Below are 25,947 nucleotides of genomic sequence, written 5' to 3'. Positions count from 1 at the left end.
TTCAGCTTTTATTAGGTGAAGCATTTGCAGAGGAACACTGCAAATAGGTGTTCCTGGAAGAAAAGGCAGAGCAGCGTCTGGGGATGCTGCAGACGTGAACACAGCTGTTACTAAGTTTGGTTTAACAAATTGTGACTTCCACGTGTTTCCTGGATCTTGCTTATCACAGGGATTGCAAATAGAGAAGTGTTCTTTGAGACAGCAGCAGGACACGAATCCCTCTGAAACAGCATCTGTACTGTGTGCAGTTTGAGCTTCGTTAGATCCTTACAGTAATTAATGGGGGCAGAAGGAGCATTAACGTCGATTGTAGAGTAAAGTGCCTTTTTTTTCCCCCAGAATTTCAATCTCAATGTGAGCGAGGGTGCCGGGCAGCCACTCTCTGTCCGGAGAAGGAGCGCAGCGCCAGGTTAGCAGCAGGACGGGTGCCCAGCCTAGGGAAAAGATGACACGCTGGTGTTAAAATTAGACTTTTCCTGTTTTCGCTGATGTCTAGAGATCACGTCACAACTCAGGGAGGGAGGAGAGAAGTTTTGGGAAATGCATTGTTTCAAAGGAGGAGTTACCTAAAACCAACTCTGACAGAAATAAAAATAAAAGAGCTAATGTTTACAGGTGCCATTTTGTAGTCAAAGCTGATTATGTTCAGAGTGCTGCTAACAGTGAAAATTCATTGTTATCTGCAATGGATTCAGCATAGAAAGTAGATTCATCTGTAAGAAAAAATGGCATTGCGGTAAGTGTGAGAGCAAGCAAAAAAACCCTGAAGGCTCAGTCCAGTGTCCTTTTCTGAAGATGCTGCTACGGTATTTTTTTAGAGAGCAAGCTCTCCCGTAATCTTTGCAAACAAAAGCAACTTTCTGTCAGAAGCAAGGCATAGTCTGGAAGTCTGACCCGTGAACACCGTCTATTCAGATTATGGAAAAGGAAACACACTCATTGAGGGTGGGGTCAGAAAGAAAAATAGGATGTTTAAAAAAAAACAGGATGTTTAAAACAGTTTCTTTTATTCAGCAAATGAAAGCATCTTACTATAAGGTTGAGGGGAAGGAGTTTTCCCCTTGAATGACTACATTCGAACAATTCAAGTTTGCAGCTATAACTGATATTTTGTGTTGAGGGATATAAATCCATACCTTCTATGGAAGACATAAACATTTCTGTTCGGCTCTCTGGTTCAGAGGGGTTTGGTAACTCTCATTTTCATATGTATGATAATAGCTAAGTGAAAAAGAAGAAAACGGTGAACTGTATTGGTTTGTAAAAAAACACTTGGGTTGCTTTCCTCTTAGGAAGAGAGTCTTGAAATAAACCAACCACACCATCAATTCCAGGTTGATGTGCCTTCACGGAATCACAGAATGGTCAGGGTTGGAAGCGACCTCTGGAGATCATCTAGTCCAACCCCCCCGCCAGAGCAGGGGCACCTCCAGCAGTGGCACAGGATGGCGTCCAGGCGGGTTTGGAATGGCTCCAGAGTGGGAGACTCCACAACCTCTCTGGGCAGCCTGTGCCAGTGCTCTGCCGCCCTCAAAGTAAAGAAGTCCCTCCTCATGTTAAGATGGAACTTCCTGTGTTCAAGTTTGAGCCCGTTACCTCTTGTCCTGTCACTGGGCACCACTGGAAAAAGACTGTTCCCATCCCCCCGGCACCCTCCCTTTAAGTATCCGTAAGCATTAATAAGATCCCCCCTCAATCTTCTAAAAAGACCCAAGTCCCTCAGTCTTTCCTCATAAGAGAGATGTTCTAATCCCCTAATCATCTTTGTAGCCCTAACTATGGTTTGCAAGCATGAGCTGAAGATACAAAAATGCAAGACCCAGGCACACTCAGACAAGCGTATAAAACGTATAAAACTTGGGACTTGGAAACAAAGGACATGAGTGACCACCCAGAAGACCGCCTTACCCTTGCTTCTGCTTAGAAATAATTTTCCAGACAATTCCTGCAGCCAGGAGAAGCAGGACTCCTGCAGCTGCGACTCCTGAGAGAGAAGAGCGCATATTATTCTCACTGTGCGTTTTAAAGCATATGGGCACAAAAGACGTATCTTCAAAGTAAGCAAAGGGAACCGGTGCCACTGAGGCCACTGAATAAAGCTAAAGACCTGGCCACAGAAATGTCTCTGAGCTGCTTACCTAGGCCCACGGAACCAGACTTGCGTGACGCTGAAGGAAAGAGAAAGAGAAAAGTCAGCAAACTATTCTAACAAAATACAGTGTTTCTCAACCACAGTTAACCACTTTATCAATAAAACTTTTACTGCTAAGGCTTACAATACAGGATCTCTTAAAAACCACACCACTACGTACGTTTTCATATATACAGAAAAACATTTGCATGTTTAAGGTACATTTGCCTGTTTCCGTTTGACCTGTGCTTCATTCATATTTCACTCACTCAGTTTACATGCTGGGACGGGAGGGTCCCAGCTGAAGTCCTCTTGGCACTGAATCTGACTGGTGCCTTCCAACGTGTAACCATCATCACATTCAAGAGTGATGTTAGTCCCGGAGCGATAAGTATTTTCTTTTATGGCTTTCTTAACACCTTGAACTTCTGGGAATACACATCTGATCTCTGAAATTAGAAGTAACAAAGAAAAGGACATTTAATGAGAGGGAATATAAAATACAAGAAATACAACTATGGGTTATCTAAGACATTGTTCTTGAATTCTTTCTGAATGTAACTAGGAATTAATTCTTATTCCAGAGGGTAATTCCTTTCTTTGGGTCTGCATAAGAGGGTTGGTGTCTCACTCCCACATGTGAGCATTTGTACAGATCAGCTCCTCCGCACTGACGCAGCAGATGGAAAATGGGGTGTGGTAGGGGTACCTTGGGAGAAGCCTGCCAGGAAGAGAGATTTTTCTGATACCGGGCTACCAAAACATCTGGAGAAAAGTGTAGCAGGGAAGAGTCCTGGGGGAGCTTTAGAGCCAACTGCCTATAACCCACTTCTAGTCTATAGAAGTCCCTTGCCCTCAATGATGTCACCAGCCATATTACTTATCAATAATTAACTTATTAATTAGTCCAGCCATCTAAGCTATTTATACCAATTTCAATGAAGTGAATTAGTTGATTCAGTTTAAGTATCTAATCACCTTTGACAGTCTAAGCACAAGAATTCCGGAGGAGAAGGTTTTCAGTGGAGACCAAAGGGGTAATGTCAACATGTAACTTTTAGCCTTTGTTCCACACTCTTTTTTTAATTTTATTTATTTTTCCTTTCACACATAATAGTTACTAAGGACACTTCAAAACCACGAGAATCTGGAATGACAGGGAGAATTTTTCTGTGCGACTGCTTCCTTAAAGAGCCTCTGACTTATTTCCATAAGCATTTGGGACATTATTTCCTTTCATTGTTTCAACTCTTGAGTCACTGAGGTGGGGGCAACTCCACCAAGGAAGCACCCCATGTGGGTAATAAATTTATTCCGGTGAACGTCCAGTTTTCTGTGCAGGAACACCCCTACTAAGAATCTTGTGACATTCATGAAATCACTGTTAGTCAATTTGGCCCGATGACTGACCTTCACAGTGAGCTACACAGATACAGAGGCATTTTCTGAGGGGAACAGTCAGGCTCAGTTGTAATCTATAGACCCTCCATCAGAGACAACTTCTCTGATGTAATCACTTCCTTTGTTTCCCGTCAGTGATAACTGGGGAGAGAGATACGAAAAGGGAAGGGAAAAAAGTTTCTACTCTTCCATTAAAAGCAAAAAGGATGGAGGAAAAGTTACTATACAACTTATTCATAGCAACAAGAGCAGAGATGGAAAACATGCAAGAACTAAAATTGCCTTCCAGAATTCGTGGTTCTGCCACCATGGATTCCAAACACCACGAGCAAACCAAGCACTAACACACCTTTGCACCGAGGAGGAGGCTGGCTCCAGGTTCCTGACACTGTACAGTTGACGAAAGCGTTCCCAACGAGCGCATAACCAGGATTGCAGCTGTAGGATACAGATGTTCCGTAGGAAAAAGTGTCAGAGATGTTGGCTTTGAGCTTCCCATTGGTGATGCTTGGAGGATGGAGACACTTCACAACTGAAAAGTCGGGGAGAGACAAACAACAGTGTTGACATGAGGATCCTGATGGACTGCCAGAGAGTAGCGAAGGCACCGTACCTTCGCAGCCTTGATTGTTCCCCTTTAATTTCTTCACCTAGGGTTAACAACTGATTTTGTAACCCTGTAACTCCATCAGGCTTTGGAAATGGGTATAAACTTGATCTTGTTCTTATCACTCACTTTGTAGTAAGGGACTCAAATTTAGTCCTTATACAAACCTTTCCCTAGGGCAAGTCATGTTAAGTGTCCTTTCTTAGCTCTCTGCAACAAAAACACACCTTGACAGACCGGAGGAGGATGGCTCCAGGCTCCAGATTGTGTGCAATAGATGGTTGCTGCCCCAATGAGAGAGAAGCCGGGCTCACAGATGTAGCTTACAGATGTCCCAGGAGTGAAAAACACTTTTGCTGGGCCACTGTGAGACCCGTGGGTGATGTCTGCAGGCTTGGAACAGTGCAGCACTAAAAAGAGAGAAATGCAGATTGAAACAGAGCTCATAAAGGCAAGAGGGGAAACTTTGGAGCACCTGTGGATGACTGTACGCTCACTCCCACAGCACTGAATCCAACGCACAGAGCTAGCCTTGCCCAACCCTCTGCACTCACTTCACCCCACATCGTCGATAAAGCATATGGCATCGCACACATTCCTTCTTGCACAAAGGAACATTGGCCAGCATCGTCTTTCCTGGTATATCAGATAAGAAGGGTGATTAGCTCATATCTATACTGGGAATTCCACAGTTGTAAGACCATCTTATTATAACATCCATACAGGTTCCTTGTGGCTGGCAAAGCTGGCCTAAGCTCATTTTTAAGGTGTTCATACTGAGAAACTGAGGCACAAGATACAGCAGCAATAAGAATGGGACAAATTAGGATAGGTGGGTCTTCAGATCTAAGCGCTAGACTCAATTCCTCTCACCTCCTGAACATCTTACAACACACTACCAAGAGTGGTAAGGTCAAAAAGGAGAGCTATCTAAGGACACGTAACACATGCTTTCCTCTTTCATAGGGGAGTGAAGGATCCTATGTGCCTCCGGGCTGGCACTGGGACTTGTGGATGTCTTTTGGGACATTATCAGTGTTGTCTTCGATTGTAATGATGTCTCCAGGCCTATGGAGGTACTCCAATCTGATTGCTTTTCCCTTCCCAACTCACACTGTGGACAGCGAGGGTACACAGAACCCTTTAGACTGCGAAACTTGTGCAGGACAGAGAGGAGCATTTGGCCACAGAGACCTCATTCTTGGTCACAGAGACCTCATTATTGGCTACAGAGACCTCATCCTTTCTTTAGTCATGGAGTCTGATGAAGCAACAGCTCGTTTCAGCAAGTCCTTAGCCAAATATTACTATAGGTTTAGTGCACTTAGAAAGTTGAAAAGATAAGGAAGGGGACGGCTCCAGGCTCCATATATTGTACAACAAAGAGACTCCCAGTGGGGGAGTAGCCATGTTTGCAGCAGTGGTGCACAAGTGCTCCTGCATCAAAAGTGTCTGAGAAATGAGAAATGACTGCTCTGTTCCCCATTAGCAAAGCCTAGAGGAGGCAGACACTTCACTACTGAAAGAGGAGAGGGAGAAGGTGACCTTAAATTATAAAAAAAGTGATAACAAGAGAGTGAAAAAGTACAATTAACCCTCTTCACTGCAAAAAGCAGGACAGGTTGGGAGGAGGAGTTAGCATTTAGTAAATCTTGCCTCTTCTTATAATAGACATACCTGGCTTCATTGTGGTATCAGGACGATGATAGTGTTCTGCCACTCCATCTAGATATAGCATGAAGAGTTTAAAATACACATTTGGTTGAGCAAATACAATGCACAAATTTACCTTCATTTTCTATCATCCTGCCTTTATATTTCCAGCAAAAATTTCACTCCTCTCTGATAGTCAGTGTCCTGCCATGAAGCTACCAAATTTTTCATTTTCAGGAAATTAAGAGTACATGGATTATGGATTGCAACAAGCAGGGTGAGAAAAGTGCAAATCATGCGTATACTTACAGCTTTACCCAAAACCTGGCTCATCTCCTGTGCGAGAAGAGAGGCATAAATGAAAGGAACACTTTCTGGTTTGTCCTTAAAGCGGTTGGAGCAAACAGGAAAAATGAAGCCAACTTTGGCTCCGGTGGGTGGGTGGGAGCGGTGGGGGAGGAAACTGCAGCGCTAACAGCGCGGGTGCTGGCACTTACCCTGCTCACAGAGTGGTACGGGTGGATCCCATGTTCCATCAGCTTGGCACTGGGCCGTGCCATGGCCTCGCAAGGTGAAACCTTTATGGCACTTAAAGCTAACAGTATCTTTGTATGTGTAGTGATATTTGAGAACAGATACTCTCCCGTTCTGGAGCTGTGGGACCGCACATACCACCTCTGAAAAATAAATTCATTATCTCAGAGAGGGAGCCGTATGTATGTTGTAATTGCTGCATATCTAAAGTCCATCCTTAACGTGCCACTGCTCAGAGGAATTTCACAGGTAGTACTTGGAGACTCACAGAAGAATAATTTCAAGAGTTGAGTGCTTTTCAGTTCCTTTAGGTACTCTAGGGTTACCACGTTATGGTATATATAAACATGGTTGTGTGCCTATAACCAGAATAATGCAAATACATTCCAACAAGTATATTAAATGGTGTCGAAATCTGTAAGCGCTGTTAATTGTTTACTATAGACTGCTTTACTATACCAACCTTCCAAAGGAATTCCATCTGAAGGAAAGACTAATTGCAATGATCAGCCCCTGCAAAACAGCCTTGTGTGTTGGGTAACAGCACGGCATTTGGAAGATCCCAGTTCAATTTTACTCAATATCCCGCTCCTCTACTGCAAGACACATTTCTTCCTTAATTTATTATTTATGTTTGTGAAACAAAAGAGACAAATCCCTGCAGGCATCTCACAACTCTTCATTCTACATAACTCTGAAAAATCAAAAGCTGGCGTCTGGAAGATTTTTAGAAGAAACCAAACAAGCAAGCAGAACAGAACAATCCTAGAGGAAGATTATGTTTAAAAGGTCTTACTCCTCAAGGTTCTATTTATTTTAAGGAAATGGCACTTTTTAATTTTAAGGACTTAATTTGGCAGTTCTGGGCCAGATCTAGTGGTTACCTACTTACTCTGACAAATGGGAAGAACACCACTCCATGCAACATCTGCTCCGAAAATCTCACATCGCCGGTGAGAATGTCCAACCAGCCGGTGCCTGGAGTTACACACAAAGAAATCCCAGTTAGTACCAGGTCATTCAGCTTGGATTTCGCACTCCCACTCGAACACTACCCCCAGAGGTTTCCTTCTGCAGCCTCCTGATTCCGGCTGCTCCCCAAGGTGTTTCTGTTGGTTTGACACATGGGAACGAAGGACAAGTTCAAGAGGAACAGCAATGATCCCAAATTACTGTGGATCAGATTAGTCAGGTGCTAAGTCAGGACTCAGACCCAAGTGATTTCCAAACTGCTGGTGCCTCCTCGCAGCACGCGCTCGCTTGCGCTCTCAGCTCCTCCTGGGTGGCCGTTGGAGAAGGCAGACTGAAACCGAAGTTTGCAAAGTAATATATTGAGCACAGGCAGGGAAGAGTGAGAAGTGCTTCTCCCTTTCCCGAGGCAACCGTGGCGTAACTGGAACCCAAATGGAAATTCTGACTTGCTTGATGGAATGGCCCACGCAGAGGGGTGGGCTCTGAGCCTTTACTGTAAGTTGCCCAACACCAACCTCAGAAAGTTGAGTCAGCAAAGGCAGCGTGGGACTCACCCTTCTTCACACGTGTAGCTCACCGTTGCCCCAAAAAGGAGATCTGTCAGAATAACTCTGCCATTCTTTGGTGCTTCTGGGTATTTACACTGTTTCCCTGGGAAAGAACAAGGCTGAGTTTACACTCATCTCTTGCAGTTTTGTACTGCACTACGAGAAGGTATCTTAAGGATCTGTCCACATTCAGACACCAAGAAAGCTGTGATTATTAAAAGGCCAATAGCTGCCCAAACTATGTGACTAGTGAAGCCATGTATGAATCATTTTTTAAAGAATTGCTTTAAGAAACCCGCAAATGTGGCTTAGACAATTTTCAACAACCAACACCAAACTGATTGAGCTATTCACTTTTACAGAACGTTAGCGCTTCAGACCACGTGTGGTTTTTGAGGCATGTCAGAGTTGGGGGTACTCCAGGGTGTCTCACGTATCCCGGCTGGCAGCGGTATTGCACAGTGTTCCCAACGGGAAACTCTGTCAGGTTTTTGTATTCCGCAGTTAGTACAGCAAACGTTAAGTTTGGAGGTACTCCACAGCCACCTATCAGGAAAGAAAACACAGGGATATCAGCTACACAAAGTTGTTTTAAAATGCACATTGAGTATGCATAGGTAAACGTTTACAAGCAGAACTGAAAACAAAAGGGAAGGACTGAAGGATTCAAAATTTTGGAAAGAGTAAGGGAAAGGATGCATCCCACAGGCTTTCAATGGCAGAAATTCCCCGGCTCTCCATAACTCCCGTCTGGGAACACCAGTGTACCTGCACACCGAGGAGGAGGGAGGCTCCAGGTTGCAGAGTCGGTGCAGTAAATCGAAGCCTCTCCCAGGAGGCTGTAGCCAGGGTCACAGCTGTAATTTACGACCATCCCAGGAGTGAAAACCTCCAAGCCCTGGCTGCTGTGGCTTCCTTTGTCAATATTTGGAGGTGAAGGACATTGCAGCACTAAAGAGAGAGGGCAAAACAAAATGAAAAAAGGGCATGGACAGGGTAACATGCAGGAAGGGTGCACACACAACGCCACCAAAATGAACGCAGCATCCAGCGTGTGTTGGAATCACGCTGAGACCCGAGGGTGTCCCTGGACATGCCGCCCCCACTCCCCACGCCAGTTCTGCGGGTTGGCAGGTTTGGCGGCTCCGGGATGCCGCCAGCACGGGAGGGACGCTCGGCCAGCCCCGGGGGCACGGGGAGCCGCGGCAGCAGCCGCCCCCACCTGCGCAGCGTGGGTACGGGAGGCTCCAGTTGCCCGAGGCCGTACAGGAGACGGAGGGGTCTCCGAGGAGGGAGAAGCCGGGCTGGCAGCTGTAGGTCACGGACATGCCGCTGGTGAAGTTTGCGGCGAGCTCCGCGCTGTGCGTGGCGTGGGCGATGGCGGGAGGCGGAGGACACAGCAGCGCTAACGGGGCAGAGGCAGAGAACGGCATTGTGGTGATTTTGCCCAACGGAGGAGCACATGGAACACCGCGACAGACGGTGACACCTGAAGTGACGTGACTGAGGCAGAGCGTCACCTCGGCACAAGGGCGGCCCTCAGCATCCTCTTTCTAAGCCCTCGCGTGCCCCACTCACCCGGCTCGCAGGTGGGGACAGCGGGCACCCAGCGGCCGTCGCGCTGGCACTTGGCTTGACGGCTGCCCCGCAGCACGTAGCCCGGGTGGCACTGGAAGGTGACGTTGGCCCCGGGGTGGTACTCAGCGCTCTGTCCTTCAGCCACATCTCCATTGGGGATGTCGGGGCTCGTGCAGGTGATGACTGGAAGTGAAAAGCAGCAGAGGATGGATGGGCTGGGGAAGCGGCTGCCCGAGCTGGGGGTTCCCCTGCTGTTTTTGCCAGGTCAAAATTCAGGGAAGCTGTGTGAGCAGGATGGTCTCCCTTTTCACTGTTGGTAACAGCTTTCACAGCTCACCTTCGCAGCGGGGGTAAGGGATGCTCCAGCTTCCATTGACCGTACAGTACAGAGTTGTTTTTCCAAGAAGAGAATAGCCGGGGTCACAGCTGTAATTTACAGACTTCCCAGGCGTGAACACTTCCACATCCTCACCACCGTGCTGGCCGTGGTCAATTGCCGGTGGGGAGGGACACAGCCGCCCTACAGGGAAGGAAATCCTCACTGAGAACAGGGTGGGATTTGGGGTTTTCTGTTTTGTTCTGCCATGTAGCACAAGAGACCCGAGTCTCTGTAAGTACAAGTGTGTGGATTTTCTCCCCTTCTTTCCTCCCGTAATCCCTTTGTATCCCTGGCACATCCACAGGTGACAAAGGCAAGCGACTGCACCTTCACACCGCGGGGCAGGGGCGCTCCAGGCTCCAGAAGAAGTACAGTTGAGCTGTGCCTCTCCAACAAGAACGTAGCCAGGATGGCAGGCGTAGCTCACGGACATGCCGCTGATGAAAAATGCCGTGGCTTCGCCACTGTGCTTTCCATTGGCAACAGCTGGAGGGTGAGAGCACTGTGACACTGGGGGAGGAGAGTAAAACCATACTCACGTCAGTACTGAGAAAAAAGGAGGAAAGTGGAAAAAGGAGCGACGTGGTGCAAAGGAACATTGCAGCCGAGCTGCCAGCCTGTAAGAGACGGGGGAGTCTCACACGGGTCTCCCTCGGCTGCTGCTCACTGCCACAGGCCATCCAGATGCTGTGGCACTGTGGCCATAAGGAGCATTTATTCCTGTCCGCTCATCCCCGGCGAGTGCCAAAGGGCTCTTGCAGCGGGAGGGATGAGAGCACTGTGGTGCCTCGGCCCCTCCTGTCTCGCAGACAGCCGCTGCTCCGCAGCACATCCCTGCCTGCACCCTGCCCTGCCCGCGGCCTCGCCGGCAGGGACGGGCGCCCGCGCACCGCAGAGCCCTACCTCCGCACCGCGGCGGCGGCCCGCTCCACACGCCGTGCTCCCCGTCCGCCGTGGTGCAGAAGATGGAGGGCTCTCCAGCCAGCAGATGGCCGGGGTCGCAGGTGTAGGTGACCACCTCCGCGTAGGAGAAGGTGTTCCTCAAGTGCCCGCTGTGACTGCCGTGGGGGATGTCCGGGGGCGGATCGCAGACGATACCTGTGGGCGCGTACAAGGTGGGATTTAGCATCGGCGCTGCAGCATCACGCAGGGTCTGCAGGGCACACACGGCTCCCAGGAAGGGAACCGACGGGGATGAACCCGTCTCAGCGGTGATGCTCTCTGTCTTTGCCTTGGAAGGTCTTTCGCAAGGAAAGCACTGAACTGGATCTCTTTGTGTTGTGTTCGGTTTCTTGTCAGTGTGTTCAGCTCCTGCCTCCATATACTTACTCTGGCAGACGGGAACATCACTGCTCCACCTCACTCGTGTCCCAGAGCTCGAAATCACACATTGCCGCTGGGACGCTCCAACCAGCCTGTGCCTGGGGTCAAACAAAGTCACTCCTGTCACTACAGGACTGTCTTTGGAGGTTGCATCTCCCACAGCCACCAAGTCTTGCTGTAGTTGCCATCTAATACTGCCATTTGAAAGCTGTGAACCTTCACTCGTGTGGGAACATCCACCGGGTCCCCTCATTTGGCACAGGCAGCACATCCGCGGGGGGCTCAGGGAGCTGCCGTGCCCTCCCCTCCCCTCTTCCCTCTATCCTCTAGAAGAGTCAGTCCACTTTAAGGACTTCTGGTTTAAGCCAAAGCTTCCAAAATGAACCCCCCGTTTCCCCTCATATGCTCCACACAACCAGATTCAGGCAGTCGTGCCCTCTAAATGGCACCTAAAAATTTATAAGTAAATCCTCTTCACCAATTTCTGTTGCCATTTGGACTAGAAATCAGACTAGAAATAGACTGTGTCAAAGACTGGAATTGTTTTAGTGCCCAAACTGTTTTAAACCACCCAAAGGATGCTGAGGTTTTCCCTGATCATTTGGGTGATTTCTGTTTTCTCACAGCACCTGAGAACTCCAGTTTCTCCTCCATCGTCACCTTTGCAGGCAGCACCGGGGTGCTCCGAGCTCCGAGCCATGAGCACTGCTCTCCTGCGGGAAGACGCGTGGTGCCCACGCGGTGCAGGGCGAGCAGAAGCGTTGCTTGCCCAGGACTCACCCTTCGTTGCAGGTGTAATTCACGGTTGAGCCGAAGAAGAGATCTGTTACGATGATAACTCTGCCGTTCTCTGGTTCTCTGGGGTGATCACACTTTCTCCCTGGGCAGAAGAAGACCTGGTTTTAAGCGTCTTGAACTCAGTGCCATAGGAAAAGGGACACTCCTTCTGGGAGTCTGCCCAAACCCCATGGAGAAGGGATCGGAAAGGGAGAAATCTCAAGGTTTCGATCGTCACACCATGATTTAAACAAACTAGAAGCATCTGCAAAACATACGTTTGCAAAACTCCTGCGCTTCAGACCACGTTTGATTTTCAAGGCACGTAATAGTTGGTGATATTTGTGGATGTTTCATGTATCCAGGCCGACAAGTGAACTTCACAGTCTTCCCAACGGGAAACCCAGTCTGATTTTTAAACTCCTCGTTTAGCTCAGCAAACAGCAATGTTGTTGGTGTGCCACAGCCAGCTGCGGGGAAGCAGAATGCACATGAGAAACACGTGCGGGCTGTGAAACGCCGCTGAAGAGAAACAAACACATTGGTGGGCACTGTTACACCTCTCAGGAGTGTTAACATCTCTTCTGTGAATTCTGACATTCAAATTCTGACATACTCAAATTAATACTTACTTAGTATGTAAGGGCACATGCATCCAAATGAGGTGTGTTTTTTTTTAAAAAAACTAACAAAACACCCTCCCCCCAAATAAAAAAAAAAAACAACACAGTTTAGCCAGTTTGGTGTTTCCACTCTCTGGACATCCTAGACCACTGCGCTGCCACAGTACAGTGTGTCATCTTTGGGCCGCAGAGTGCAGGAATCTGCAAGTTCAGATATTGGAACACCCAAGACGGTCTCCTTGTGGGACACTGTGGGCTGTAGCAATGCCACCAGGTTATTCTCAGTGCCACCAAAATGAACGCAGCATCCAGCGTGTGTTGGAATCACGCTGAGACCCGAGGGTGTCCCTGGACATGCCGCCCCCCCTCCCCACGCCAGTTCTGCGGGTTGGCAGGTTTGGCGGCTCCGGGATGCCGCCAGCACGGGAGGGACGCTCGGCCAGCCCCGGGGGCACGGGGAGCCGCGGCAGCAGCCGTCCCCACCTGCGCAGCGTGGGTACGGGAGGCTCCAGTTCCCCGAGGCCGTACAGGAGACGGAGGGGTCTCCGAGGAGGGAGAAGCCGGGCTGGCAGCTGTAGGTCACGGACATGCCGCTGGTGAAGTTTGCGGCGAGCTCCGCGCTGTGCGTGGCGTGGGCGATGGCGGGAGGCGGAGGACACAGCAGCGCTAACGGGGCAGAGGCAGAGAACGGCATTGTGGTGATTTTGCCCAACGGAGGAGCACATGGAACACCGCGACAGACGGTGACACCTGAAGTGACATGACTGAGGCAGAGCGTCACCTCGGCACAAGGGCGGCCCTCAGCATCCTCTTTCTAAGCCCTCGCGTGCCCCACTCACCCGGCTCGCAGGTGGGGACAGCGGGCACCCAGCGGTCGTCGCGCTGGCACTTGGCTTGACGGCTGCCCCGCAGCACGTAGCCCGGGTGGCACTGGAAGGTGACGTTGGCCCCGGGGTGGTACTCAGCGCTCTGTCCTTCAGCCACATCTCCATTGGGGATGTCGGGGCTCGTGCAGGTGATGACTGGAAGTGAAAAGCAGCAGAGGATGGATGGGCTGGGGAAGCGGCTGCCCGAGCTGGGGGTTCCCCCGTTGTTTTTGCCAGGTCAAAATTCAGGGAAGCTGCGTGAGCAGGATGGTCTCCCTTTTCACTGTTGGTAACAGCTTTCACAGCTCACCTTCGCAGCGGGGGTAAGGGATGCTCCAGCTTCCAGATGTCAAACAAGAAACGGTTGTTTTCCCGGTGAGGACATATCCCGGGTCACAGTAGTACTTCACCGATATTCCAGGGATGAACACTTTCACATCCTTGCTCTTGTGTTGGCCATTTTTGATATCTGGAGGGGGAGGACACTGTAGCACTGCAAGGAGGGGAAAAAGTGATAACCGGTGAAGAGCAGGTACCTGAAACACCCACTGTAGGGTTCGGCAGCCTTTTCACTTCTTGCTTTCCCATTAACTCCTCCCAAATGGCTAGGGACGTCCATGTATGCATTGTGTTTCCATCCTACCCTCACCTATCTTCCAGCCTTCGTTTTTTGGGGGCTTATTGACATCAAGAATGATCTTTTTTCACTGTTTAGGCATTTGCAGTGATTAGTTTCCATCTCTGGCCCTAACAGCTTGCTCCGGCCTTTCCGTGGTTGTGCAGAAGGTCAGACACCAGCCTGGCTCGCTCTCTTTGTGGATTCGTTTAAGGAGAGGGAAGCCCTCAGATGAGGGTCTGAATGAGGATAATGAAGATGGGAGGACAAATATTTGCATGTTTTTCCTTTCCTGTCCTGGAGAGCGGCCCCTTTACCTCCAAGATGAGGCAGTTGCTCTTGCCAGGGCACTCACACAGTGGTTCAGAAGAAATCAGCTGCCACCCACCGCCTCATTGACACTTACTCTTTTCGCAGATGGGGACAGGAGGGTCCCACGTCCCCCCAAACTGGCACTGAGACTCTTGAGAGCCCTTCAAGGCGTAACCAAAATTGCACTCGAAGACAACGATGTCTGTGAGTTTGTATGAGGTCTCCAGCCCAGTTGTTCTTCCGTTCTCGATCTCTGGTCTTTTGCAGCCGGTTGCTGGAAGGGAAGAGCACGGGGCGCTGCTGGGGATGCGAAGCCCAGCCTGGCTGTGGAGGGGCACTGACCGATCGGGGCTGCTGACCCTTGCCATCACCATCACAGACATGTCAACATTATTGACTCTTATTCTTACACAAAATATTATTCAACAGCTCCTGAGAGTCTGTCCTTACTGGGGGGCAGAACGGGAAATCCACAGAGGCACATGGAGCTCCCCCTGCCCGTGGGACCTTTGGTCTCTGCCTCCCACAGGAGATTAGACCGAAAGCCAAGAAGGAGGAAAGTGCCCGGGGAAAGATAAAAGGAGCCAAAGGCACCTTCACATCGGGGCCGGGGCCGGCTCCACGTTCCCCCGGCGGTGCAGGTAACGGAGGCGTTCCCGATGAGGGAGTAGCCGTCCCTGCAGGTGTACTGCACAGCCGAGCCTGGACGGAAGGTGTCCGAGGGCCGGCCGCTGTGCTTCCCATTGGCGATGCCTGGAGGCGGGGGACACTTCTCCTCTGCGAAGGAGAAGGAAAGACAGATAAGAAACATGGACATGGCAAGGAAAAAAAAAATTAAAAATCCCAACCTTCAAAACCAAAAGAGGAACACAATTAGTTCCATTAACTCGTTGAACAAATATCTGTGGTGTTAGCTGCCTTCCTGTCAGTGGGTGCAGCCCCCACCGCAGCCACCGTCGTTCCTTCTGCCACTCATAACCAACCCTTACCGGCGGGGACGGGCGCCCGCGCACCGCAGAGCCCTACCTCCGCACCGCGGCGGCGGCCCGCTCCACACGCCGTGCTCCCCGTCCGCCGTGGTGCAGAAGATGGAGGGCTCTCCAGCCAGCGGGTGGCCGGGGTCGCAGGTGTAGGTGACCACCTCCGCGTAGGAGAAGGTGTTCCTCAAGTGCCCGCTGTGACTGCCGTGGGGGATGTCCGGGGGCGGATCGCAGACGATACCTGTGGGCGCGTACAAGGTGGGATTTAGCATCGGCGCTGCAGCATCACGCAGGGTCTGCAGGGCACACACGGCTCCCAGGAAGGGAACCGACGGGGATGAACCCGTCTCAGCGGTGATGCTCTCTGGATACAATGACCCAAATTATCCAGAGACAAACCTTGTATGGAAAAAGTCACATGTGGGAATGAAAAACTCCTTTCTGTCTATGTCTGGAGGTGGTGGGATAATTCTTACCTCCTTTTCCATAACCATTGGTGACACATGCAGAGATAGACTGGCCACACCTTTCCTACACGTGACCAGTGAGAAACACTTACCCCAGTAACAGGGAGTTTAAAATAGTAATGGTTTTCCCAGTTTGGACCAGGATAAACAAAAGACCTTTGGAAACATTTTCACAAGTACCCAAACAAAAACAAAATCAAAAGAAAAATGAAAGATTTTACACACACAGTGACTCGAGAAATCTTTTGCAATAAAATCTTTGTCTTGCAAGATGTGCCGCTTTCTCTTGCAAGCCATCTCCAAGGACCTTTGTCGTGGCCTACTTACGCTGGCAGACAGGAGCATCCCCACTCCACGAGACACCGGTGCCAGAGACCTCGCATGTTCTCTGGGAGCCTCCAACCAACTTGTACCTGGAGTCACACAGAAGGATTTATTAATTTACATTAAGAGATTTCTTTACAACCTTCGTAGGTGGTAGCCAAGACTTCTGGCTCGGGAACTAAGTTCCCTCAGGTAAAGCTGAAAATCTGCTTCGCTCCCATATGGCAGCTGAACTCAGCCAGTCGCAGGACTCACCCTTTGTCACAAGTGTAATTCACTTTGGACCCGAAGAGGAGGTCCGTCAGGACAACAGCTGTGCCGTTCTCCGGATCCCCTGGCTTAGCACACTGTTTCCCTGGAAGGGAACGGCAGCCACCGTGAGCCCTCAGCTGCTCGCTCACATCCCACCCGGGGATGCTGGCACAGAGAGCAGGCTGCCTAGAGGAAAGAACCCCACAAAGCTAGAAAAAGGTGAAAATCCAAGCCTGACACTTCAGGTTTTTCAGGACTATCAGGACGTACTTTTACAGAACTCCGGTGCCACAGACCACGTCCGATTCCCGAGGCACGTGATGGCCGGCGGCATGCCCGGGTGCTGGCTGTACCCCGGCCGGCACACGTATTCCACCGTCCTCCCCACGGGAAAGACGGTCTGGTTGCTGTACGGCTCCTTCAGCTCAGCAAACACCAGGCTGGTGGGCGCATCGCAGCCAGCTACCAAGGAAGATAAGCCAGCCCAGTTGTTAAAGGAGGCAAGAAAAAGCAGATTTGGGAGAGCAGGGGGAAGGGTAACATTCAGAGCACAGTTCCAACACTTGCCCTGCTCGCAGGCTGGCACGGGTGGCTCCCAGGTGTTGTTTAGTTGGCATTCTACCACTCTGTGGCCGCGTAGAACATAGCCCGGCGCACACTCAAAGGCAACGGTGTCCTTGTGTGTGTAGGCAGTCCTAGGAGACACTATTCTCCCATTCTGGACCCGCGGGACAGGACATCTTGCCTCTGGAAAAGAAGTGTGGGTCTTCAAAACAGGCACTTACGCAGCGTGCAGAGCTCTGCCGCCGCGAAGCCGCTCAGGGTTGCAGTCCCTTTCAAGAGACGAGTCTGAAAATAATTTTCCCATAGATGATGTGCTGCCCGCATCCAGCGATCTCAAACGTCGAGGGAGAGGCCCGAGGCGAGAGGTGAGGCTGGGGATGCTGGAGGCAGCGGGGTGGTCCTCCGGCCTCCTCCCCTCTGCCCGCCCTCCGCTGCGAACGCAGCCCGTGCCAGTGCTGCCCGAGCAGGCGCTCGGGCAAGGAGTGCCGTTCTCTGGAGGTTTCCCCGTCTCTCCGAATGCGAAGCAGTCGGGCCGGGAGGACTGCACACGAGTATTTGCACGTGCTCACACAACCCTACCTCCGCACCACGGCAGAGGCCCGCTCCACACGCCGTTTTTCCCGTCGTGGGTGGTGCAGTGGATGGAGGGCTCTCCGTGGAGCGGGTACCCGGGGTCGCAGGTGTACGTTACAGCTATGCCGAAGTAGAATTCATCCAGCAGCCTGCCCGTGTGCTTCCCATTGGGAATGTCCGGAGGCGGCTCACAAGGGATACCTGCAGAGGTGCAGAACAAGGCTTCCAAATTCAACAGCAGCACCAAAGGACTTGAAATCCCTCAGTTTGTGGGGCGTAAACACTTGTCCTAGAGATGGAGTAACTGCAGTGAAGTGACCTTCTAGGGGAGGCGCTGGATCCCATCTCCCCGGCCAGCTATTTCTCTGACAGTTAGAAAACAGACCAGTAAGGTGAACCTCTGTGGAGGAAACACCTACCTGCTTTGCCTTTTCTACTGTTTAAGAAATAAAAAAGCAAAGATTTATTTTGTATCATCGCCTGTGTAAAATCCTGATCTTTCAGCTGCACACCGTGCAAAGGCACACACGGGCAGAAATTTGGATGTCACCTTAGGTTAATATGTACCTGGAGAATCTATAAAATGTTTTAAAATCCCAGAACGTACCAGTAACTGTTTCTTGCTTTGTCTGAAACTGTCAGCTAATCAGCAACAGTACTTAATCAGCAGAGAAACACCCGGGAGTGATTGCCGAGGGGCGGCACGGCAGCTCTTTGGGCACACACACGAGTTATCCGCGCCGGCAGTGAGAGCGCGCCGCGGTTTGGGACTCTGGGATTCCCCTTGTGGCCCCTCCCAGCGCTCTGCCTCTCCGCGGGGTTGTGCCTGGGTCTCTCGGTGTCTAACAATAACAACCCTTAAGGTGAAGATAACATTTTCCCTTCCTCTCTTGTAAGGGGCTTGCGGTGTTAGTCAGAGACGGGTTACCCAAGTACTGCTGAAAAAGCTCCGGCTGAGACGTTGCTCTCTATAATCTTTGCTTTGAGATCCTGCACCCTTTCCCAGAACATTTTCTTATCACGTCAAAACCTTTTTCATGCCCACAGAGCAGAGAAATTCCCCATGAAAGCTTTGATTTGAAAGATTTGGCAGTCTCTGCTGGGAAATATTTACCGAATGCATGCGACCCCCCCGGAGCTGTAAGCTACTTACGCTGACAAGTGGGAACGTCGCCACTCCATGCAACACGTCCGCCAGAAATCTCACATCGCCTGCTGGATTGTCCAATTAACCTGTGCCTGGTGTTAAAAGGATCGAACATTCATCCCAGGTCGTTTCAGTTGGAGCTATTACCTCCTCCTGACCGCCGCGGACGGCACGACCAGCCCTGCTGACGGCAAAGCCGTGGCCCTGAAGGAGACGTTCCCTTCCTAGCTCTGCCTGACCGATTTCACCGTATATACATGTAACGCCTTACGTGTTATATAGGTACAGAGCTCTATACAGTGGCTCACGTATAGAAGCCGTTTATTGGGAGTGAACGAGTAGGAGGAAAAAAGGGAGACTTACCTAACAAACCTCTCCTTGCTGTTTTAAGCAGTAGCCAAAACCAGGACTTACCCTTCTTCACAGCTGTAGACCACTGTTGACCCAAACAGGAGGTCTGTTAGGAAAATAATTTTCCCATTCATGGGTACACCGGGATGATTGCATTGTTTCCCTGGGGGAGAAAAAAACCCTCATTTTAGGCTTCTGTCTCTCTATACCACTCTACAACAGATGCAACTATTACGCCAGTAATCTGTCCCCATTTCCAGTTACCCCCAAAACGGGTTTCTAATAGCATAAAGTTACATGGCTTTACTAGTCACATACTATTTGAACACCAGAATAACATTAAGGTTTTTGCAGCATGGACAGAACCTAGCACCTATTCCTTCTTCGACAACGGACACCAAATCAAGGAGCTATTCACTTTTACAGAACTCTAGTGCTTCTGACCACACTCCGCTCTCAAGGCATGTAATAGTAGGTGACATTCCTGGGCGTTTAGCGTATCCAGGTCGGCAAGTGTATTGCACAGTCTTCCCGACAGAAAAATCAATCTCATTTTTGTGCTCCTCATTTAGCTCAGCAAAGCGTAACCTTGGAGGAGCACCACAACCACCTATTGAGAAAGAAAACAGACATGAGAATCGGACAGGCAGGACAGGTACAAGCACAGCAACAACACCGTTACGAGGAAAGGTGTTTGGTTTGCCTTGCAAAATTGTTTGTTTTGATTAATATAGCCGTGGTTAAGCAAACACAACATGTTTTCCCAAAGGATTCCAGAGGATCAGGTTCTTATTCCCAGGATGTACTTAAACTTTCCATTCGCAGGGTTTAACCACATTGTTTTAACGGGGTCAGGGGACTTAAAATAGTAGGGGACCGCACGGCAGCTGTGTCACGATTTACCTGGAAGCTCCGGCCTGTTTGAGAACTCCGGGTAATGGTACCGTCTGTTGCAGACGGGAACAGAGGGGTGCCAGCTGCCATCCTCCAGGCAGAGGACCTTAGCACTGCCTTGCAGGCTGTAACCGTCGTGACACAGAAATGTCACCGTTTGCCCAGGTGCGGAGATAAGTCCTTGACCATCAACTTGCCTTCCATTCTCTATATCTGGATTTATGCAGACAGTCACTGCAAACAATGATGTGCCAAAGAAGCCATGTGCAAAAGGAGCCAAAACAAAACAAAAAGCCCAAAGGCTGTTAATTTTGCAACAACAAAACCTACATGATATCTACTTAACCCTCCCCAGCCCCCCCTTCACAATAGAAATTAATATATACCATGCGACACTTTACATGGGATTGACCTTCTCTGAGGCTCTGGTTGCAACAGTCGGGGTCTCCCCCGTGCTCAGAGCCACTCTATGAGCTTCTTCCCCGCAGGGTCGGACCACGGACACACCTTCACAGCGAGGGCCGGGACGGCTCCAGTTCCCTGATGCTCCGCAAGACACAACGGCATTTCCAACCAGGTAGTAGCCGGGATCGCAGGTGTATGTTACAGACATTCCCATGGTGAAAAATGCTTTGCCCTGGCCGTTGTGGTATCCATTGGTGATCTTTGGAGGCATGGGGCATGGTCGGACTGCAAGAGGGGAACAGAAAGCCTAACTCAGCGAGAGAACGGGGTGCAAGGGGAAGGGAGGTGGAGTGATGCTGCGTCGATGGGTTAAAGCCCATCACAGGAACGGCTCCGCATGCAGACGCTGTTCCTGCCTGCACGGAGCACCGCCGGGCACGGTGCCCTCGGGGTGCAGCGGGCACCCGCACTCACCCCTCTCACAGATGAGCTCCGGCGGATCCCAGGTCCCCCCCGGCTGGCACCGCGCCTCGTAGGAGTCCTCTGCGGCGTAACGGGCGTTACAGTCAAAGTGAAGGGTCTCTCCAGCTTTGTAGGTGCTCTGCGGCTCGTAGACGTTCCCGTTCTGCACCTCGGGTATCTCACATCCAATTGCTGCAGGGAACGCGGACAGCACGCTTTAAACTCCGGTGCCTGGGCCAGGTCCTGCGCACACAGCCCCCTCCCCTCCCGTCTCTGCCGTAAGCCTGTCTGCGCTGGTCAGGACCAGTGACACGGTGCAGCCACGACACGCAGCATCCTTTCTGCCAGCCCCACAGCGAGCAGCAAAGCAGCCCCCCACCTTCGCAGCGGGGCAGGGGCCTGCTCCACACCCCGCTCTCCGTGCAGTTGAGGGACGCGTTCCCCACCAGCCCGTAGCCATCCTTGCAGCTGTAGTACACAGTCACCCCCCGGGAAAACTTGTTCAAGGACTGTCCGCTGTGCAGCCCGTTGGCGATGTTCGGTGGCCGAGGACACGTCACCTCTGGAGAGAGAGGGGAGAAGCCCGTGAGAGCGTCTGGGAGAGGCGATAGCTGAGAGACAGCTCAGCTCAAACCTCCTGCACGTCAGACATGGGGGAAAGCGAAGGAGGAAGGCAGAGCACCCCAGGTACTGCTGGCTTTGTCCTGACGGCCAGCCTTTGGGTGCCTCATCTCTCCTCCAACTTTTCTGGACAAAGAGGGTTGAATTGATTCATAAAAGCTCAGCCGGTCTGCCCCGAAGGCTGTGACACGTCCCATGCCCGTGCCTGGTCCCCAGCAGCGTCACCGGCCGGCTCTGGGTGGGCGCGCTGCCGCCGGAGCCCCGGGAGGAGGGCACTGGCTCTGGAGACCCCTTTGCTCTTGGTCTCACGTTAAGTGATGCGCCAAGTCCTGGATGTGCACTGGGGGGTCACCAGCACCCACCCCAGCACGAGAGGTACCGCACGTGCAGCCAACGTTACAGGAGTACCTGGCTACAGATTCACGGGTATAAGCTCATTCTTTACATATTATAAAACTGTATACTTCATTAAAGGAGAATTTAACCCCTCACTGAAGGGTTTAGTGACAATGGCCAGAGCCTCCCCCGTGCTCAGAGCCACTCTATGAGCTTCTCCCCTGCAGGGTCGGACCACGGACACACCTTCACAGCGAGGGCCGGGACGGCTCCAGTTCCCCGACACTCTGCAAGACACAACGGCATTTCCAACCAGGTAGTAGCCGGGATCGCAGGTGTATGTTACAGACATTCCCATGGTGAAAACTGCTTTGCCCTGACCATTGTGGTATCCATTGGTGATCTTTGGAGGCATGGGGCACGGTCGGACTGCAAGAGGGGAACAGAAAGCCTAACTCAGCGAGAGAACGGGGTGCAAGGGGAAGGGAGGTGGAGTGATGCTGCGTCGATGGGTTAAAGCCCATCGCAGGAACGGCTCCGCCTGCAGACGCTGTTCCTGCCTGCACGGAGCACCGCCGGGCACGGTGCCCTCGGGGTGCAGCGGGCACCCGCACTCACCCCTCTCGCAGATGAGCTCCGGCGGATCCCAGGTCCCCCCCGGCTGGCACCGCGCCTCGTAGGAGTCCTCTGCGGCGTAACCGGCGTTACAGTCAAAGTGAAGGGTCTCTCCAGCTTTGTAGGTGCTCTGCGGCTCGTAGACGTTCCCGTTCTGCACCTCGGGTATCTCACATCCAATTGCTGCAGGGAACGCGGACGGCACGCTTTAAACTCCGGTGCCTGGGCCAGATCCTGCGCACACAGCCCCCTCCCCTCCCGTCTCTGCCGTAAGCCTGTCTGCGCTGGTCGGGACCAGTGACACGGTGCAGCCGCGACACGCAGCATCCTTTCTGCCAGCCCCACAGCGAGCAGCGAAGCAGCCCCCCACCTTCGCAGCGGGGCAGGGGCCTGCTCCACACCCCGCTCTCCGTGCAGTTGAGGGACGCGTTCCCCACCAGCCCGTAGCCATCCTTGCAGCTGTAGTACACAGTCACCCCCCGGGAAAACTTGTTCAAGGACTGTCCGCTGTGCAGCCCGTTGGCGATGTTCGGTGGCCGAGGACATGTCGCACCTGGAGAGGGAAAAGAAATTGCCCTGGGGGTCAGCTGTTTGCCATCTTGTGTGCTACTGGGGCTGTTGGGGTAACATCAGGGTAATATCCTGAATTCTCCTCAGTCTTTGTTCCATTTGCTCTACCAAAGCGTTAGTTAACAAAAGGGACAGCAGCACCAAGATTACAATCGCACTGCGGCCAGAGGAAATTACTAACAATAAGGACAGTCCCAACAGGAGAACTCACAGGCACATCATGGGATTTGGCAGAAGATGCACGTGGACATGGAAGCAGCAAGAACAACGAGAAGTTGTGATTACTTCCCGTTCCAGGACGATGAAAACATCCCACATCTGACCAGCAGCAGTCACAGAATTTCCCCCCGGGGCAGCAGATACTGCCATCCCTGCAGCTGGCGTAGGGCTCCTGAGCGAGCCGGGGAGGTTACAGCCTCCTGCGACACGGCAGCTCAGCCCCAGGGCGGGCTTCTCCCCATCCCTCGGGAGCCCAAGACAGGGCAGGCTGCCGCCATCCCCGTGTCCCACCCCACCTCCTTTCTTCTGCGCTGTTTCTGTCTCTCAGAGCCAAGCTGGCAGCACTTGGGTTTGAGCAGAGAAGCGAGGAGGACATGCGGCTTTGCTTTCCCACTGGATTTGAGAGGACACAAGAGGGAGCCTCCCCCTGCGGCTGTCCCCGCGCGCTGGGACACTTGCCCTTTTTGCACACTGGCAGTGGTGGACGCCATCTGAAGTCAGCTCGGCACTGGCTCGTGTGGGAGCCCTGCAAGGTGTACCCTGTGTCGCACACGAAGCTTACGGTGTCCCCGGTCCTGTAGAAACTGCGAGGAACGGACACTCTCTTCCCATGCAGGACGCGCGGGAACGGGCATCGGGCAGCTGGAAAGGGAGAGAAATAAAACGTTGTCTACCTGCAGAGCTCTCTAGCTGGTTTTGCCTGTGGTGGTTGCCGCGTTGACGGTGTCCGCGCAGGCTGCTAATCCCCGAGCAATGGGACGCGGCGGAGGCTGCAGCTGGGGCGGGTGTCCCTGGGGCCGCAGGGCTCGTGCCAGCGCTGCTGGGGGACCCCACTGCTTCCTCACCCGGCAAGAACTGGGTGCCCAGGATTGCACGACAGTCTTGACCTGGTGAGGTCAAGAGCCTTTCACGGCTTTTCTGCATGCTTCCGACTCACGGGCTGGGAACCACATCCATCCCCTGGGTGCGATCCGACCCCGGGAAACGTTGGCAGGACCATCCCGGACCGACTGCAGTCCGGGGCTCTGTGCTACCAGGGACACGCAGCCGTGCGAGAGGGCCGGGCAGGGGGTGCGCAGCGTGGGCTGGGGGTGCTGTGCCATGCTGCCCATGGCACCGCTGTGACGGCGCAGGGACGGACCCGCGCCAGCGAGGGGGAGAGGCAGACATGCCAAGAGGCGGGGGGGCAGTCCAGAACCAAACCCACAGGGAAACAGCTTTTTATTCACTAGGTAAACATTTGCACTAGATCCAGGAATGTAGAAAGACGGCCTTTCGCTGGTAATATCCTTTGGGTTACTGAGTAAAGGGCCACAGCTCCCTTCCTCTGAGCTGTTCAGGTGCCGCCTGTCTCCGCTGCGCCCCTGTTGCAGCTCTGAGGTTGGCTTTGCGGAGAACCTGCACAGCTCTCCGGCACCAAACAGCGCGTGAGCAATGGCAGTTACTGCCACGAGGCTGCGAACCAAATGCACATACATCAGCTGAACATATAGAAAACCAGGTATAACAGAAGAAAACGCAACTTAACTTTTTTGCAAAGTGTTAACTTAATGATTTTTTTTTTTTTTTTCCAACCATAACCTGACCCTTCGCAGTCACCGATGCTTCACCCCCCGCCCGCCACGGAGCCCCTGCAGCCAGCTGGGGCGGGAGGGTGAGCCTTCGCTCCCTCAAGATGCCAGTGAGCAATTAACACGATTGAGGACAGAGGCAGAAGCCTTCTCCATACCCTACCGCGTCTCAGAGCTCGCCAGGGCAGCCAGATTGCAGCATGTACGCTTACAAGACGGGAAGGGGTAAAAAAAAAAACGTACTGCAAAGCTGGAGCGAAATTTCTGTAGGTTTGGGCTATCCTGTCCCAAACAAAAGGGCACCTCGGGCTACCTGCCAGGCTGTCGTGCCCTGCAGGCTTTTTAGACCGAACACGTCTTGTTCGCCATTTCACTCTCCTGCCTCATCCCAATGCATTTCTATTTATCCCCGAAAGCTTCAGCTTGACAGAGCTCAAACACGATCTGTTACTGGAACGGGGCCCTCCTCTCACTGCTCTGAGATGCCGTATCCATAACCAGCTTTGCTCTGGCAGTTCAAACCCACAGGTCAAGCCCCTTGTTAGGAGAAGCCGGGCAGGTTGCGACAGACCCTCCGTAGCCTCCTGTAGCGAGGTTGTAACTCCCGTTCCCCGGCCGCTGAAGGGCACGGGGTGGCCCCGGTCCTGTCCCAGAGGGTTTTTCTCATTAGCGCAGGAGCTCAGAGGCTCTGTGATGCCGAGGTCCACCTGGGACCAGCACAGGGCTGCTCTCTGTCCCCACGGGGAAAAGCAAAAGGATCAGCGAGGAGAGGAGCGGAGCGGAGCGGAGCAGCGAGGAGGAGGACCGTGGGAGGAAGGCCCCAGAGGCACAGACCCGCTGGTGTCCCTTACCTCTTGCCCCAGGCGCGGTGGCCAGGAGCAAAGCGGAGCTGCCCAGGAGACAGAGGGCGAAGGCGAGCACCATGCTCCGGTCCCCGGCGTAGACTGCGGCTCCTGCGGGGCTGCGGGAAGATATGGGCACCCCAGTTCCCCCCGCTGCCCCCGCATGGGGAAGGAGCCGCAGCTGGGGGGTTTCCCAGGGCCGGGGGACAGGAACCCGTGGGCTCCCCGGCACAGGGCGCGCGAAGCCACCACCCCGGGGAGGCGGCAGGTCCCACACGCTGCTTCTGCTGCTACTTTGGGCTCCTGGTGCGGGGAGGACGGGCCCCCGTGACCCACCGGCATCTGTGAAAGAGGGGTGGGCTCAGGCACAGAGGTGCCATTAGCCAAACTGTGCCCTCAGTGAGAGAGCACCCTCGGTCGGAAGTGACCTGGGC

The 25,947-nt window shown here is 52.4% G+C and overlaps 1 protein-coding gene across 1 annotated transcript; it reads right to left on the bottom strand.

Annotated features, from left to right (window-relative positions):
* Position 1: 1 nt before the first annotated feature.
* On the bottom strand, positions 2–25,595 carry CR1 (complement C3b/C4b receptor 1 (Knops blood group); the record flags this gene model as incomplete). Its single annotated transcript, XM_082494611.1, has 44 exons — positions 2–434; positions 1,137–1,221; positions 1,909–1,984; positions 2,139–2,168; positions 2,401–2,580; positions 3,882–4,064; positions 4,367–4,549; positions 5,817–5,864; positions 6,290–6,469; positions 7,219–7,304; positions 7,853–7,949; positions 8,201–8,392; positions 8,615–8,797; positions 9,069–9,251; positions 9,425–9,607; positions 9,762–9,944; positions 10,131–10,313; positions 10,707–10,901; positions 11,133–11,224; positions 11,907–12,006; positions 12,182–12,373; positions 13,010–13,192; positions 13,366–13,548; positions 13,703–13,885; positions 14,415–14,594; positions 14,915–15,097; positions 15,347–15,541; positions 16,095–16,180; positions 16,347–16,446; positions 16,614–16,805; positions 16,911–17,090; positions 17,487–17,681; positions 18,634–18,719; positions 19,042–19,141; positions 19,397–19,588; positions 19,882–20,106; positions 20,380–20,562; positions 20,752–20,931; positions 21,119–21,301; positions 21,943–22,125; positions 22,315–22,494; positions 22,682–22,864; positions 23,560–23,742; positions 25,523–25,595. 43 exons carry the CDS (start codon positions 25,593–25,595, stop codon positions 1,140–1,142), a joined length of 6,642 nt encoding a protein of 2,213 aa, XP_082350737.1. The 3' UTR covers positions 2–434; positions 1,137–1,139.
* Positions 25,596–25,947: the final 352 nt, after the last annotated feature.

This window comes from Vanellus vanellus, assembly GCF_965231255.1.
Source record: "Vanellus vanellus genome assembly, chromosome: 23".
NCBI classification, from domain to species: Eukaryota; Metazoa; Chordata; class Aves; order Charadriiformes; family Charadriidae; genus Vanellus; species Vanellus vanellus.
Note: the sequence above shows the minus strand (reverse complement) of the source record. Positions and strands in the feature narration are given on the sequence as shown.